At 41.0% G+C, this 17,519-nt stretch overlaps 1 protein-coding gene across 1 annotated transcript in view; it reads right to left on the bottom strand.

Moving 5' to 3' along the window:
• Positions 1-17,519, bottom strand: part of CPXM2 (carboxypeptidase X, M14 family member 2) — a 79,190-nt gene that overhangs the window by 33,486 nt on the left and 28,185 nt on the right. Inside the window, exon 3 of the mRNA XM_005232448.3 lies at positions 11,779-11,918. Coding sequence (XP_005232505.3) covers positions 11,779-11,918 — 140 coding nt within the window. The remainder of the gene's footprint in view (positions 1-11,778; positions 11,919-17,519) is intronic.

Below are 17,519 nucleotides of genomic sequence, written 5' to 3'. Positions count from 1 at the left end.
AGAAAAATAGCTTTTTCTGACTGAAAAAATCCCCCAAGCTTGAGAGCCAAACTCATGGGTTTGAATAAGGGTGGTGGTGGTGGCAGTGCACATATCCAGTGCACGTAAAATGGTGGTGAGTACTTTGTTGTTTGTTTTGTGGGTTGGTTGTTAGGGGGCATTTGTTGGTTTGGGGTTTTTTTTTTAATATTCTTGGCCATTTTTCAAAATTAGATTAAATGACTAAAAGAGGCCATGTCACAAACCAAATAGCTTCATTGCTTTGGAAATTTTACAGACCTTTTTTCGCTTCAACTGCACAAACAAGATTAGTAGGGCAAACATAATACATCCTTATTCATTACTCTACACCTGGAAAAAAATTGAAACGGGATATCATGGTCACACGAAAACAAGAAAACATTGAACACTCTTCATAATTGATAGTTTTATAAGAAAATCATGGCTCATATAGAAAGTTTTAAAAAGAACTCGCGTGTTTTACTGGCATGAGAAAATGCTGCTGTTGCACTAGTATTTCCAAGACAGAACTTTTATTTACCATATTTTAATTTTCTCACTCTCTACAGTTGCAACGGTTCAAGCTTCTCCCAAGGGAAAATGTATACTAGTCAGTCGTAAACATTTTCCCTCTTGAGTGGCAACAAGTAACATGCTTTCCAGAGGCAGGCTGCCAATTAAAATATAAACGGGACTACATCCAGTCTTGCACATTTTCAGTATAGAAGGCCTACAGAGGGTCGTGGGACAAAATAAATAGGCGTAATTATTAGGTTGCACACTGCATCCTATTAACTGTGCTTGCCTGTAAGGAATAAGCATCCAGTTTTCATTTGTTGAGGTACAGAATAAAACTGTCACAGGTGAACAGATCCTTCTCCCACCAGCACTAAATGCAAAACTGCCTCTAGGGTCTTCAGGTTCCCTGCCCCGCCCCCTTTTTTTTTTCCCAATGTCATAAGAAAAACAGCTCTTGCCAATAGTTAGAAGGCTGCTGTAAATTCAGATTCCCCTCAAAAATGGCATCTTCTGCATTAAAGTCTTATTTTCCGTGGTGGGGAAGGGGAACTCTGCATGTATTCTGAGTATCTGGAAAGCTAGCAGAAGCTAACACACAGGACTTCTAACCAGGCATCTGAGTATCTTTAAATCCCAGATATTTCTACAGATACAGACCAGCAGAAGAACATTCAACATACTAAATCTTCTCAGAGGCTGCAGGTTTTCTACACATGCCTGGCACAGGAGGTCTGATGCTTCTAGGAAGCAGATGGATGTGTGGCACATGCTCGAATCAGGAGCCAGCCTGTTTACAGTAAGCACGGTGCTTCCTAGAACTGAAGAGTTTAATACATACACGGTGCTCATGTTGCTCACGTAGACACAGAAATTGCAAGCTTTTGGGGAGATCCATCACAGAAACATGACAGCTAAAGCACAGTCTTGTGCTAAAAGAAGTATTGGAGAATGTCATCTGTGTTGTTACCTGATGACAAGAAGATCCATCTCATTGGGTTTGGGATTTGCAGACATTAATTTCTGCAGCGCGTCACATCAAATCCTTTCAGGGCCCATCAGCACTGAACAATAAAGCTATCTAAGGAGAGCTGAAAGAAAGCCTAAAGCGTTCCGGTACTTTGGGTGTCCCTACCGTTTTTTTAGAGAAGCTTTCTTGAATTCACGCTACAAAATCTCCCTGGACCTACTATTATATTCCTCAGGCAAAAATACAGATAGTTGTTGGTTTTGTAGAGTCAAGGAGACATCATGCGTGGAAAGCCCTATGCCAGCATTCAGAGAAAAGCGTGCTAATTATGGAGCTCTTTCTTGGCAGGAGGCTAGGCAATACCAGCGTTATTGCGTGACAGTACCTCTAAAAGTATTTGAGGTTACCTCTAGTTCATCATGCTCTAGCACAAAGTGCTACTTACATGACTGCCTCACAGATTTCATCAATGCTAGAAAAGGATCACGAGACACAGATTTGACAGGAATCATTTGGATTCAGGTGCTTCCTATCAAGAATCCTTTGTAAAATTTATGCCAGCCTTATCTTTTCAGGAGGAACCTATGTGAAAAATCTCAGCATCTATTGCCAACATTAATTAATTCACTTCACAGAAAGTAAATGCAAAAATCAAACTATGATCCCAATTCACTTAATGTGGTGGGGTTTTTTTAAAAAAAAATATTAAGTAGTTGGGTTTTATCTGAAACGCATTAGCTTTAGACAAGGCTTATTTAAACATCTTCAATTTTAAATTCAGGTTTTTTGTGATCCATGGAAGTGTTCAGCTTGTCCATTTCCATCCAAAAAAAGACAAGCCCGGGGATTAAGTGACTTACCCAGGGACAGAGAGGAAACCTGAATGAAAGCAGAGAATTAGAAACAGATCGCCTACAGCCTTGGCAGGTCCTGTCCAGCACATCAGCTTTTCCTTATCTAACCACATCATCAGGCAACTGAGCATAGGGAAAGGCATCATGACAGAACCAGAACAACAAAATGTCTTTCTGCCTGGACATCCCCAACATAAGTTGTTTACTTTTCTGTATGTGTGTTAGACACAGACGATTCCCAACTCAGCACAACACAGGGTGAGCACTAAATGAGAAGCAGTGGAGGGACGCAAGGCTTTTGGCTGCCCAGCCTCAGCAGGTGAGTGCATCAGCTGACACTTCTCACTCTTTAGGTACGGCTTTATTTTGTTTGAACAGCATCTGCTCTATGTAATACTTTAAGGGCAAGCTTCTCAACTATGGAAAGCTGAATAAGCAACAAGTGAAATAAATCTGATACTCTTCTCCTAGGCTCTAAGGATGCTTTTCCACATCACTAAAACCCCACATGAATTGAGATAAATGAGGAAGGTTGGCATGTGCCGGTCAGCAGAAGCTTAAGCCCACAGTGGCAGAGATGCTGGGGATGAGACTAACAGACATTGGCAGAGGTCGTGTTAGCAACATCTACAATGGACCTGGCTCCAGCTGACCATATTATTCTTCTGTTGTCATGATAATCTGATTTATCTCCATTACAGAACCCTAAAATTAATAGAAAATAGAACCAGACAGGCACATAGACGTGCATCCTCCAATAATATATAAACTGATACTCCAAAATACTTGAAAGAGCAGAATATCTATACTAAAATTATGCTAGGCAAACCTTCAATAGTACTCATGCAACAGAATCAGCATGCTGGCAATTAAATGGTTTCTGCTTGAAAAAGTAATTTGTAGTCTCATGCAATTAAATGTAAAACCATTAATATTAATATTCTATAATAATATTTATGCTGATAAAATTTTAAATCATCCACCGCTCAACAGTTTCAAAAACAAGCCAAGTCAAAAAATGCTTTACGCTAACCACAGGTAGCCCAGCAAGTTTTACAAACTAATTAAAATAAATATGATTTAGAGATGGAGTTTGACTAGCAAGCAAGGGTATTTTTTTTAATAATTGAAATCTTTGAATGTTTAATTTTTAAAATTGCTTCTAGCTGACTGAAATGAATATACTGCTGTGAAATCCAGCTCTTCGGAGGCCCTATGAAGAAAGGCCCAGGGCCAGAACTTCATTTGCTCAGAATGAATTAAGTACAGATTTTTCAAACATCTCTGCTCAGTGAGGAGAAGCTGGGGTTGCAAATGCATTTCCCATCCAACAGCTGCCACTTACAGCCAGGTTTTTACAAGATTTTAGTCTCTGACTTTCCAACCTTTCCCAAAAACCCAGTGCCAGCTGTGGGTGTTTCCTTTTGCTGTTGTGTGGTCAGATAGGAACACCTGAAGGTGCCAGGTCTCCTGCGTGGGGTCAAAGACATCCTCTGCCCCAAAGATGTTATGGCCCTAACACTGTCATTTTGGGCCACTCTTTGCCAAGACATGTGCCTGTGTCTGAAATTCTTCCTGCACCAGACTTTCCCCTTTCATATCTTCTATATCTGCTGAAGACGACCAAGCTAGGATTCCTTTTTCTCCTAAACCTCTTCGTGACATTTTAAATTTTCCATTATTTTTTTGTGTTTATTACACCTTTGAAAATCAGTCATGTATTTGAAAAGTCTGAACTATATAGGCACTGCCTCACTATGTCTTCTTGTCTCCTTCCCATGAATATTAAAGCAATGGGAAATGAAAAGCTCTGTCAGTAACCAGCAAATCCTGCCATTTGCGTGCACAGCTGTGGGTGTATTTTAAGTCATGCTGAAGGGCCTCACATCTACCAAGCGCACACAAAGATACAGCCAAGTGCCACTTGATGCACGCCAAAGGGATGCTGACTTGGGAGGGCTGTGCAGGGCACGGGCAGAGGGGAGAAGAGCAGCTGCCTGATGTCCCTTAAGTAACCTCCCCCACAACCATTCCCATTGCAATGACTCAAAATGCACATGGAAAATATACAAATCAAGGCTGTGATTAATAATTGTGAGTAATCTGCTGTAGCAAATGCCTGTTTTCATTTGATGCATCCCTCTCCTAAAGGCTTCAGCTCACTTGATTTCAAACTACCCATTGTGGTCCCTTCCATGGAGGTTAAAAAGCTTTCCTTCCTCTCCTGAACATCCCCAGCAAGCCTTGCAAGAACCTGCAAAGCAGGTTCTCTTCACACACCACCACTCTTCCACAGTGCCAAGCAGTGGTTCATCCTTCTCCTGGGGATGTCTGTGACCTGCTCCCTCCCAGCGCTGCACAGAGAGTCACCAGGTCCTTTGGCAAGAGCTGTAACTGGAGCGAGAGCACCATGACAAATCATACCCACAATAGAACATCATCAGTTTAGACATTTTTGTCAAACTTGTGAAAGTATGAATACATTTCTGGGTGTGCTGTCAGAACTCCACCTACATGGGATCATCTGAGCTGGTCACAAACCCAGGAACAGATGGCGAGCGGTCATCAGCAGTGATGAACGTGGTACCAAAATCCTGTGTAGATGACAAGAATCGAGGAGGAAGATTAACATGGCACAGGGATTGAAGTTAAGCAAATAGATGGAGAGCACTGGAGGCTGAAGCTGCAAAAGGCAGACTCAGTGTTGCAACCACTGAAAGCCCGTGAGATGGCTCTACCAAGTCAGAGTTAATGGAAAAATATAACTTATTAAGAAAACCAATCACAACCCCCAGTATAATATGTAACTAGTGACATTAATATGCCATGGGAGCTTTTTCAACACTGAATTCAGGTTGTTTTATAAGTCAGATCGATATAGTTGATATGATTTCAGTGGATTTGGAACAATTCACTGCACGAGAGGCTGACTTTGGGGAAGCTGTAATGATCTCTGCAGTCCTGTCACCCAGGCACCAGTTAAATGTACCGTAACAATTCAAGTCAGGACACAGCAGCTGTTTTTTTTAGCACAGAATTTGGATAAAACATGGAGACATTTTGATTGAATTTGCTGCAGTTTCATCAGGGTGTATTTTCTCAGCCTCTGTGTGGGGGCAGGAGGTACTGCTTTGAAAGTCAGCACCAAGTATGTCTGTTGTCCTTGGGAGCTGGACAGGATCAACAGTTTATTCCACTATGCTTTCAAAAGCAGCATTGCGCCATTGCTGTATTTTGCTCCTTCTTCATGTGTAGAGTGCAAAATCATTCCCTTGGGTATCTGCAGAAACGACTTTAAACACCTATGAGTAACCACTACACTGTCCTAAATGCTAATACAATTACACCAAAAGGATTATCACTGCTCTTTAAACTGTTATTATTAGAATAATGAAGGTGCTGATGTGATTATCTCTTCATGAAGCTGATCTTACTACTGAGACCATGGTCTTAATACCATGAATGACTGATAAACTGCAGAGGAAGAAAAGTTTTTTACCCTCTTGCAAGCAACAAAGTTCACCACCTTGCAATCCTCACATACGGATTGTCCATGAAAGTGAATCTCAGTTCCTGAGGAATTGTCAGTAAGTGCAGCAATAATTAAAATTTGGGGCAACACATCCATTTTGTGACTAAAGAAACAGCAGAATGCTGTACCACCAAAATTAGAAGCAAGTAAACTGCACTGACCTAAATTTATCCTCTATCTCTGGAAGGTACCCAGCTTGCTATGGACCTACAATGCCCCAAGGGCAGTTTGTCAAAAGGTATGCTGGGGGATCATGAAGAGCTACACCTCATACAGAAGGCTGAAGATGAGGATGTACTATAAAAAATTGCAAAAATATCCCCCCCAATTCAATTATAAATACCTTGTCTTTAGCAAAAGCATGATCACACACAGAAACAGATCTGCTGGATATTTATTATTTGTTATCCCTACAGAGTAGTACAAGGAAATCAAACAAGTGACACAGTAGGGAATGCGTAATGGTGGCTACGCTAGCTTCTGGTTAAAATAGCTTCAACAGTGATGAAAAAGAGTGACCAGTTTAAAAGTATGTCAGTTTAGAAGCAAGCAATATGTGTAAGTAATTGTAATTATTCCTTCCAGCTAACACCACCAATGATTTATCATCTCCTCCAACCAACAAACTTTTTGAGTGCTGTTGCAGGTTTACCAGGTGTATGGACTAACCCCTACCCAAATCAGACTTTGAAAATTGCTCACACACACCCACCCACCAACCCATATTTTTTTTCTGAAAGATTAGTATCTTGCATAAAAATTTTTAAAATCTTAAAACCTTTCAGGAAAATATTGAAGAAAACATACTTGAGAAGGAAGTCTATTTTGATTTTTTTTCCTAAAAATTTCAGAATTTTGCTTTGGAATTTGAGCATTCTGCACAGATTATTTAATCCATGCTTTTTCTTATTGTTGTCATTTTATTATTTCATAATGTGCAGTGATAGTGCATAATTTAACATGGTTGAAAAGTTAATTTTAAGAAAATGCATCAAGTTACAAATCCATCTCACTCAAACATTGCAACCTCTTCTAAAAGTCAAAACATCCTCTCTGCTGAAACAGTCTGAAGCTTTATATTACAGTCGGTATACACTCTCTCTCTGTTTAGACGTGGGTTTTCTCTTGACAAGAAAGGTGGTGCTGAATTATCAAAAGATTGTTTGGGTTGTGGGAAACATGTTTTTTAGATTTTTGCCAAACTGCTGAGAGTGATAAATATTTTCTTTCCCTCTGTCAAGAGAGTGCATATTTTAAACTATCACATCATTGTTTTAAATATGTGGCATGATTCCACACTGATGCTTCCCGTGTCCCACTCGACAGCTCCGAACAGTTGTTTAAAGATACTTAGTTCATAAAACTGAAAGAGTTATTGGCAGCAATGTAAGGAATTACATACTGTATTTCTCCCCCAAATATTCAGCCATACACCCTCTTGTAGGCCAGCTATGGCATCATTCACCTCTCAGAGGAGGATGTCACATGCCTTCCTTAAAGGTCACATCACTCACAACTTTCCCTAGCCTGAGAAGGCAAACAAAGCAGTTCTGCAGAGAGGCATCAGCAATGGCCGGCTATCGACTGCTGGATATCCATAGTGAAACTGTGCGCTCACTGCCCAGAGACTCCCAGCTCCAGATGTTCTCGGTCTGTACAGAGGAACTGGTATTCTTCCCACTCCTGAGGTGTTAGCTTTTATTCATATCAATCAACACTTGCAGCACTCCTGAGTTTTGGATATCTTTAGTGTAAACACCAAAAAGAAGTGCTGGTTCTTGCAGGTGGGCACCACTTTATCTGTGAAATTCGGCATATTCTGGATCGTCTAAGCAGAGTTTGCCATTTACAATGGTAAAAAGAGCACTTTGCCTTGATTTCAGGTTTCCTGAGAATGACCAAGGTGCCCGAGCAGCAACAACCCTCGAGGCTGTGTCCTTGCTTTGACTGGTAAAAGGAAAGACTCCTCAAATCCAGGAGTTTTTGATTCAGAGCCTGTTTTTGCTCGTTACAGGAGGAAACAAGTAAAGCAGAAAGATTTGATTCCACGTGACTATCATGGAATTCACAGCAGGTGGTCTGAGCGCAAAACTTGACTCAAAAATCTTTTTCCTTAAAAAGGAAACAATTAAACAATCCAAGTATCCATCACTAGCCAAGCACAGCTTCCTCCTTTCTCTAGGCAGGTCCCCCCCTGCTTTCAAGAGCTGTTTCTACACCTTGGCCTCCCCTCCTCGAGGCTCAGACGCACGAGCCCTGGGTGGGCAGGTAGAGCCCCAGCCCCAGGGGAAGTTCAGCTGGGAACCAGCACCTTTCCAGTTGGTATGGGGAGAGGGATAACTGAGGCCAAGCCGCTCCTGCCAACATCCAGAAAGTGACCACCCCACGCATTTGTGTTCTTTGCATTGTGTCAAGTACATCCTTCAATTCATCATTGCCTACAAAGCTCCAAAACCCCAGAAAGCAAGGCTGGATGTGAATAAACTGTCTCTGGGTGAAGTGGGCCATCAGCAAAACCAGACTGCTGAGGCCAGTGCTGCTGTAAAGGAGTAAAGGTTTGCTCCCACCACCAGTATACTAGCTCTGGCTACAGCATCAGTCACACAAGCAGAATCCAAGACCAGACTGCTAACAACTCAAACATTGCAGCTCTGCAGTGAGGGGCAGTTATTTGATGCAGGATTCAGTGGGTTATCCTTGCCTGCCCTCCCTTGTCATTTCACACATCCTCATCAGGTCAGCAGCAGGAAGCTAAAGGGATTAGGACAGGTGCAAATCTGATGCAGGCAGAAGCTCAGAGAGGACTTCCAGTTAAATACGTTTTTCCACTTTAACAAAGTTTCTTGTTCAATACAAAGAGGGAGAAAAAAAAGGGTTGTTTTTCCAATTCTTTATCACTATCACATAATAGCACTGCTGAACCTAGCATATATCCGGGTGTCTAAATTATTTTATTTTTTTTTTTAATATAATGCTGGGAAAGTCTCCAAGGCTTAAATAAAAGTTTTACTTTGGCTCTCAAGCTTGGCAGGCTTTTGATTCTAATACAACACAGATCAGAGGGGTGTTTTTTGGCTCTTCTACCTGAAATAATCTTATTCTTCAACATGTTTCTATTAGTTATGAAAGCCGTATATTCTTGTCACATAAGCTCATGAAGTTGGGAAGGTGCCTCAGGTAACAGCGTGGCATCTTTTTGTACAGACTTTCACATCATAAACAGTCCTTTTTGATACCAACACAGCCAGCAGCGAAGCATAAGAGAAGGAATCTAATGAGTCCCCTTCACTTCTAGTGCCCGTTACAGCAAAATGGTCACAGAAGAACCTGCCCGCTCCCACAGAAGTCCTACCAGCCTGTTTCTCCTGGACTGGCTTACAAAAGCCAGTTCATTGCATGCAACCTCCATGACTACAGCCAGATCATTGTCCACAAAATTTGCTGTGACTACCAAAGCTTCCACCATTGCCTCTGAACCCCACCCAAAGGCAACTTCTGCTCCAAGCTCAGGGTCTCTACTGTTGTCTAAATTCAGGTCCCCTTTGTGTCACTCTTCCCCAACACCAGGATTCATGTTTTCTTCCTTTTTCTTTCACCTTCTTGTCTGCTGGAAGGAATTGGGGTAGAAAGTCACACTGAGATCACCTTTCAGATGCAACAACATGACTAATCCAGAAAGCAGCATCTGCCATCCTCCTGGTTATGATGTTCTCAGGTGCTGATACTATGGAAACCCCAAGACACCGCTCTTGGCTCAGATGAGGGATACATACCTCAGTCAAAGCTCTTTTGAAAGCATGAGCATCTTTGGTACCTTGGGGAGCACCAAGTTATTTTAAAAATTGAGGGACTTACAGATGCAGAAGCAGAGCACAGAAACGTCAGCTACACTGGTTTTATCTGTTCAAGCTGATGAGGGGAGAGAGAAAATGAGGTGGATCTCCAGGGAAGCAAGTCCCACAGACAAGACTGTATCAAAAGACACCAAGAGAGATGGAGGCTATCACACCTGGACAAAGAAAGCCACCTCCATGGCAGTCTCTTGTGAGCAAGATGGAGATAGGCAAGGAGGTCACCCCCTTCCTGGAGCTATTTGTCCCCACTCCCCTGCCCTCTCCATGGGGCAGAGCTCAGTGTTACAGGGCATGTTTTTCCACAGACAGTAGCCTGCCCCACAGTGCAGCTGGTCCAGCTGAAACCATCTTTGCTCCTATAAGGCAGAAATGTGCCTGTTTCTCCACAAATCCGAGTAACAACCCAGGAGGAGACTGGACCTGCTCCCCCAGCACCAGCTCTGCTCTTCCTGCAGACCTTCAGGGTTCTGCCCACCAACTCTTCAAGAGGGCAAAAGCAAGATTCAGTAATTTAAAAACCAACCAAAAAAACCTGACTGTGAATACCAACTATAAATAGAGCATCAAGTCCTGCTGTAAACTCGCAGCAGAGCTGAACTAAAAATAGCAATATGACAAGACAAAGCCGTGCAGCACTAGTGTTGATAGGAACAGCAATGTCAAGAGTATGACAGAAGAATAAGACTTTGCTACAGTAATTATCTACCTAACACAGAACAATGTGGAATAAGTATAGAAACCTTATTGCCGAAAAGGCTCCTACTCCCACAGCAACATTAAAAGAAATAAAATTAAAAAAGCAGAAAATTAAACTATAGAAGGAAAAAAACCACCTCTTCTTTTTTCTTAGGTATGGCGGTATTTTTCTGGTTTGCCTTTTATCATATTGCACATTCATTTTCTTAAGTGAGAGAGCTGACCAGAATGGATCTAAGGCTGTGCATCTCTTGCATAATTGGTCAAAAGGTCTAGCGGCGCAAGTGGGGTTATTTGCTCACATAATGCAGTGAGACTCAACCAGAAATTAAGAGACTGAACAAACACTGTAAAGATCAGGAAAAAAAAAAGAAGCCCTCGCCTCCAGTTCCCATTTATGCCAGGTGATTGCTTATTCCTTATATACAATTCTCATCTCATTCACACTGGCTGTACTACAGAGCCGTCTGGGCACCTACATACAGAAGCAGGTCACACACGAGTATATGCACACGAGTCTGTGCAAAACAGTTATTTCCCCGTGCCACAGACTAGTTCTGTAACACAGGCAGTAACCAGAAAGCTCACAAATGCTTTCAGCGTTGGAGCGGGCAGCACTATCACACCAAAGCTGGGTTCCTGGGCGATACGTGGCTGGATTGCCTCTTCAAACTGATGCAGCAAGGCAACCAACGGCAACTCGCTCATGGCAAGCACTCCTTCCTAAAAGCTTTTTAAGCAAGCAGGCTGAAACTCCATGGAACCTTCCCAGCATCCATACACACAGCACAGCATGCCTGCTACCAAACACTGCAGTCCTGCTCAACGCATACTGCGTGGGTTTTGGTTATAATATAGATTCCTCTTCAGAACAACAAAAAAAAAAGTATCATATAAAATTTGTTTTAACTGCTCATTTAAAAATTATGTTGTTTTGCAATTTTACCAATTATTTGGTGATTGCCTGTTTATTGGGAAATACCAAAGATGAGTGGTTATTTTAAACTAATTTCTAAAAAAAACCTGCTATCTAAATTAAACATGTTAAATACTGGAAAAGAATGAGGAAGTTTAAGACAAGCAAATTTGACAAGGTGAGTATAAAGTCATATAATCTGAGAGAATCACACCTATTGCTTTGCCAGATGTAGATACTAACTATAGAAGTTTACTATCCTTAAACTTGTATTTTATGCCATATATAATCATTTAGCCTTCTATTGTTCCTCCATTCAATCATTTGATGTTGCACAGCATTTCCATTATTTTTTCCTTAAAGGACCAAAACACAATACAACATGAATTCCTTGGTCTGAAAGCTCAGAATCTCATGGAGAAAAGTAAGCATGTACTTACGACCAGAGAGAGTTTCTTCCCTGTGTGATGACTCCAGTGAATTTTGTTAGCCTTCGAGCATCTACTTCAATCCACTGATATGGGTCATTTCTTCCTGCACACCAAGCCCCATCATAAAAATCATTTTCGTTAACACCTGCCTGAAAAGAAGGCAAAACTGTCTTCATAAATCAGAACCAAGAAACTGAAGGTCTTTCACGAGGGGGAAAAAAATAATAAAAAAAGAACACATGAAGTCATCATTCATTCCATTTACCCCTTTGGCACCAGTTTAAGACCCCTGAGACTGTCATTATCAACAGCTATATGGAGTGACCAAATTATTTCCTTACTCAAAGCGAGAAGGGAAGCTTTGCAAAGTCCCTTTAAAAACTAAGAACCATTACATATAAATTTAAGTTAGAGTTAGAAAACATAAACAGAGCTTCAGTTCATTCCACCTGTCTGTGGCTATGGCCTGATAGAGCCTTCATCCAGAACAAATAATCCATGTGGTCTTCAGAGTTATGAAAGTCCTAAAAGCCAGCTCCAAACCCATGTAAATAACGGTCATCACTAGAGCATCTTTGTTCCCCGGAAGCAGCAGAGGACAGTATAGGGTGTATGGAAATAATAACACTATTTCCCACCAATTTTCAGTCCCAGAATTATCAATTTTCATCACTAGGGTGTCAAAGGTTAAAAATTCAGGAATCTCAAGCTGCACTCCAACTTGTATAGCAACATATATCCCGCTTTATGCTGGGAAAAACACCACAAACAACCTTCTCAACATTTTCAGAGAAATAGCTGCAAGGTATTTTGAGTAAGCTGTATTGCAAATACATCTGAAATAGCATTTAAAGTAACATAGCATCTGAGGTCTTTAGATATTTATCTTATTACTAAAGCCCAGGAAATATTTGGCACCATGCTGGCTACTGTCATAGAGAGCACAGAAGTTTTTCCATATGGTCCTCCAAGGCTACATGTATTTTTATGAGCTTTCATCTGTGTTTATGTGGATTTGTCATTGTCATCCGTGCAATTCCAAGAACGGATATCGTTAAACATTTCCCAAAAATAAATGAAGAGTCTGGAAAGCTGTGTAAGTTCATATTAGAGATGGATTTTAAAGCTCTGGTATACAGCTACTGCCTGTTAGCGGTATATTTTCAGTTAGTGCTTGTGTATATGTAAAACAAATGAAATACCCAAGAACATGACTGTCAATTAAATTTCCCAAATTATCCTTCAGTGTCCCACTGAGCAGCATTAACAGATATTACAGTCATAGCTGGGTTGCAATGGCAGAGATTGACAGGTCTGTCTATGTCCATTTTTACAGACCATTTCCACCAAAACGGCCATTGGGTGGGTCTAACATGAGGAGAAGAGGCAGCTGTTAATCCCTTTTCCCAATGTGAGCCTGGTGCCATCTGAAAAAGAAGTGCTGCAAATCATAGCCACAGATTCCTAAAACTTCTCATTTTCTCAGGTATTCAAATCTGAGGTAGGGCAGCTTAAAAATGACTTGTTTGCCTCTACCGAAATTTCATTAAGCCAACTACTTCTATGTATTAACTCTGATATTTTAAACTGAAGGTTGTATAAAAGCCAAAGTATAAGATAAATAAAAAACCTATTAACAATAGAAGATAAATTCTTCAAGGAGAACCGAATAATGGGAAAACATAAGAATATAAAGATAATCACTGACCTGAGTTATAAGCTTTTTCAAGAAAAAGTTTCAATGCATTTTAAAATAAGATGGAATTTGAAGTAGCCTTAGGCTTTACACCCAGTGCTTGCCAGGAAGCGTTAAGATCTGCAGAGCACCTTGAACCAGCACCAGGCTAATCCCTTTCACACTGATGAAATTCCACCACTGTCCACAGAGCGAGTACCCCAATGCTCTCATTGCTCAGCTGGGTCCCTTGGTCCTCAGGCAGGCTGAGGATGTCCCATCGGTGTGGTGCTCCTCAGGGTGTTAACCTCTCCGCCACATTACAGTGAGGAGAGGGAAGCAGAAGAGAGAAAGAAGAGCTTATTTGCTACAAAACCCTAGTTACATACTCAATTCTCCATGGTTTCAACTGGAATAAATAAAGCTAAATGTATGTTTAAGCTGCATATTAAATATGAGGAATCTAAAGGATATATTTACAGCTTAAAACACTATGTCCTCAAACGGGGCAAAGAGGGTATTAAAAAAGAGAAACTGTGCTGCTACTTCTTCCTGCTCCCTTATTTCCTGACATCAGCCTCTCTGAAGCTAAAAGAATATTTTTACTAGGTAAAAAGAAGCAGGTGTCTATGTATAACTACCACAGAGTACTACCTGAAAAGGAGGAGTTCAGACAATGAGAAGTTCTTATTAGAAATATTTCTGAAGGAAGAGAATCCCAGTAAATTTATGTTAGAACTTCTGTTTTCAAGCTTCAAGCCTGTATTTCTTTCTTAAGGTGTTTGAAGTTTTGAATTTGCCTTATGGACATTTCAAAATATTGTTTTTACTAAAAAAAAGCTTATAAATTCAATCAAATACTGAGTAGCTAATATTGCTATTAAAATTAATTGGGAAAATGTTAATTCTTGAAAGATGAGAACAATTATCATCAAATATTCAATCAAAGAATATAGATCAAGATTCCTTTTCTCAGTAACATGTTTACTTTAATTTTAAAATTGCATATTGAATTAATGGAGATAATGGATTCAAGTTATGACATGCATAACTTTAAGCTGTATATTTTAAACACATCCATTATCGTCATATGTAGGAGAGTGGAGGAACTAATGAAAACTAGAAGTAAGGACTAGGTCTTAAGCAAACCCTTTGTACCTTCACTGAATTTTCAAGGGTAACTCAAAGCCTAAACCAGCTTATTTTTCACTTGCGGCCAAATGCAAAAACAATTCTCAATATTCAGAGTCTTATGAAAAAGTACCTTTATGACATAGGAAAAGGGACATTTTTCTGTCAGTCCTGAATAAGTTATTATAAATGTGAATGTTGAAAATTATGATTCAAATAAATCCACTGCTTATTATGCACCCAGAAGCCAAGATGAAGGGAAATCAAAAGGTTACAATTCCTTTACAAAGGCTACGATGTCTGATTTTTATTCCTGTTTCTCTTCCAAGTTAGGCATGTGCAAGACAGAATAAACACTTACCCACATTACCAGTGCTCCAAAAGCCTTATTCTATAACGAGGAGAAAGGTATTACTGCCTAAATGTATTCAAATGAAGAAAGACACTTCAGTCTTCTGCCACAAGTTAGCTGGAGCAGCAGTAAAAATATACCTGGTATCAAACCACTTCTGCTTAAATTCTTCCCCATTCCCAGCAGGGTGATCACAAACATTACCATAGAAAGTTTGGAAGGGAAAGAAGAAAAAGCATTACTCATCACAGGTATTTATAGCAACCACTGCCAGCAGAGAATTAAAGCACACAGGTTGAAATTCGAACTTCAGTAATTTTGCCTTTTGAAAAGCTCCATTATCAAAATACAAGCAAAAGAAACAGTGAAATGAAGAACTGAAACAAAAAGCATTATATCCTGCTTATCTGCATACACGATTGCAGTACTTGGTTAATCTTCAGTGTTGTTTGGATTTCTCCAACGAGAAAAATGGGGAAGGGGAAGAAACATAATTTCACTGATTTTTCCAGGTTTTAACCACTGCTAATTACTGTACAAGTGACAAATACTAATGACTTTTATCCCTGAAGGCAAAGCGCCTCAGTGAATATTATTTTATGCCCTTATTTTTCCTGATGGTGGTAAATTACTACTGGTTGTGCCACTACTGCTGTTGCAAGCTAGATCTCCCATATATGAGGCTCTAGTAGCATCACTCCTGCCCTTCTGGAGGTCCCGGCTTAATCACCACATTTATACAGGACCAGGAGCAAACTCAGGTGCAAGGTCACAAGAGAAGCAGATCCTAGAAGGTCTTATCCAGTCCTGCTAAGCCTGTCCTTCCTTGGACTAAAGCATACACGGACTGATTAATTTCATATGCTTCGAATGATCTAAACAGAAAAAGACCCAAACCCTCAGAAGCCTTTGAAAATCTTAATTATTCTGTGAATTCCCTGTGACCTGAGGTAATGCCAGTTACCTGGGGTGAGCCCTGAGCTTCTCAGCTGACTTCACATCAGATGATGAGGTTGAGCAGCATGAGCTTTGTCTTATTTCAGGGAGGAACACAACAGTCACATGAACATCGCGATGGCACCGTAGATACCCAGACCATGCCACAGGGACAGCAGCCCATAAAATGACTCAGTACCACACAGACCACAGTGCGCTGGGGAAACTTCAGCAGAATATTGGACTCTCAGAGCCTCGCTGGCTTGGTCCAAGCGTTTTTCTTCATGCACACTATTAAACAGCATGAAAACACAGCTGTTTGAATACCAGTGCTCTTTGCCTTTCCCCAGCGTGCCACAACCCTCCCTTCTGAGCAGCAGACAGAAATCACCAGGGACCTCATTACCCACCTGACACGTCAGCCCCCTGTAGGACCTATTCTTGATTATAAGCATATCTCTTCTGAATTTCAGTAGTATTTAAAGTCTTAATGCAAAGCAAAATCAAGCACTGCAACCCAAGTGACAGGGAAGAGATTTGCAAATTCTAAGTGGCTTTGAAAAATTTTTAAGTGCCATTAATTTTAAGCTAATCCGAAAAGCAATGGTATCTAAAGAAAAATAAATGCAAGTCCATACTTTCAACTGTGCCCGTCATAGTAGTAACTCTAAGCGGTCAAGGAGTTTAGGGAATTAGCGTTTCTATACTATACAGATAAGCTTTCAGTAAGGGTAAAAGCTTTTGATTTGAGGATTACAAGAAATCTTTATTAGAGGTAAAGATGTAGCAGAGAAAAGGGGCTACTTTTCAACAAGGAAAGCCAGAGAAATCACTTTGCTGTAAGCCAGATGTTGTGGGGTTATTTGTACGTGAGCCTCCCACAGACCTGCGATCAGGTAAGCCCCTATATCAGAAAAGAGCTTTTGGATGATAAGGAGAATCAACCCACGTAGAATTGCCCCGTGTAAAGCAATATAAAACAAGACGAGGCTTCCAAGTTTTACCCCCTTTAGTAATATGAAAATCTGCACCAAGAAGCAGCGTGCCATTGTGAAGCCTTTGTTCACCAGGAAAAAGCCACCACCTTTTGAATGGAGAAGACTAAAACCCCAGTTTGCACTGGACAGGAGGTCCCTTCACCCATGGCTCTGTGCACACTCCAGGGACGGCTCAACAGCCCCTGTGCTGCAGAGCTCATTCTCCCAATAAATGCAAAGAAACCGTCGCCACAGAACCGGCAGAAGGATTACAGCTGCAACGAGCAGGCACGGCTGCTATCCGTGCTGCCCAGCAACTGGAGATGGGACAAGAGGAGCAGGGGCTGTGAGGTCCTAGGAGAGAGGCCACCAAAAGAAATGCACTTGGTCTGATCCGAGCTGCTGACGCTTGCAGGGAGAAAGACCCGAGTGGCACCTCACTTCTGCTGGCTTGCCCGCAAAAGGCTTCTTCTGGAGGCTCCGAGCTATATTTCGGGGAAACATCATCCATAGGTAAGACTCTTACACCTCTCCATTTATTTTAGTGCAGTGTTACTGGTGATGACAGGACACCAGGCTAGATGGACTTCTGGTCTAAACCTGTACGGTTGTTCTTGTGTTTAAATAAATGGAACTTCAACACCAGCAGGAAAAATGAGGAACTATAACCAATTTGGAG

The sequence above is a fragment of the Falco peregrinus genome, chromosome 1 (genome assembly GCF_023634155.1).
Source record: "Falco peregrinus isolate bFalPer1 chromosome 1, bFalPer1.pri, whole genome shotgun sequence".
In the NCBI taxonomy this organism is placed as follows: domain Eukaryota; kingdom Metazoa; phylum Chordata; class Aves; order Falconiformes; family Falconidae; genus Falco; species Falco peregrinus.
This window is presented reverse-complemented; position numbering and strand designations above follow the sequence as displayed.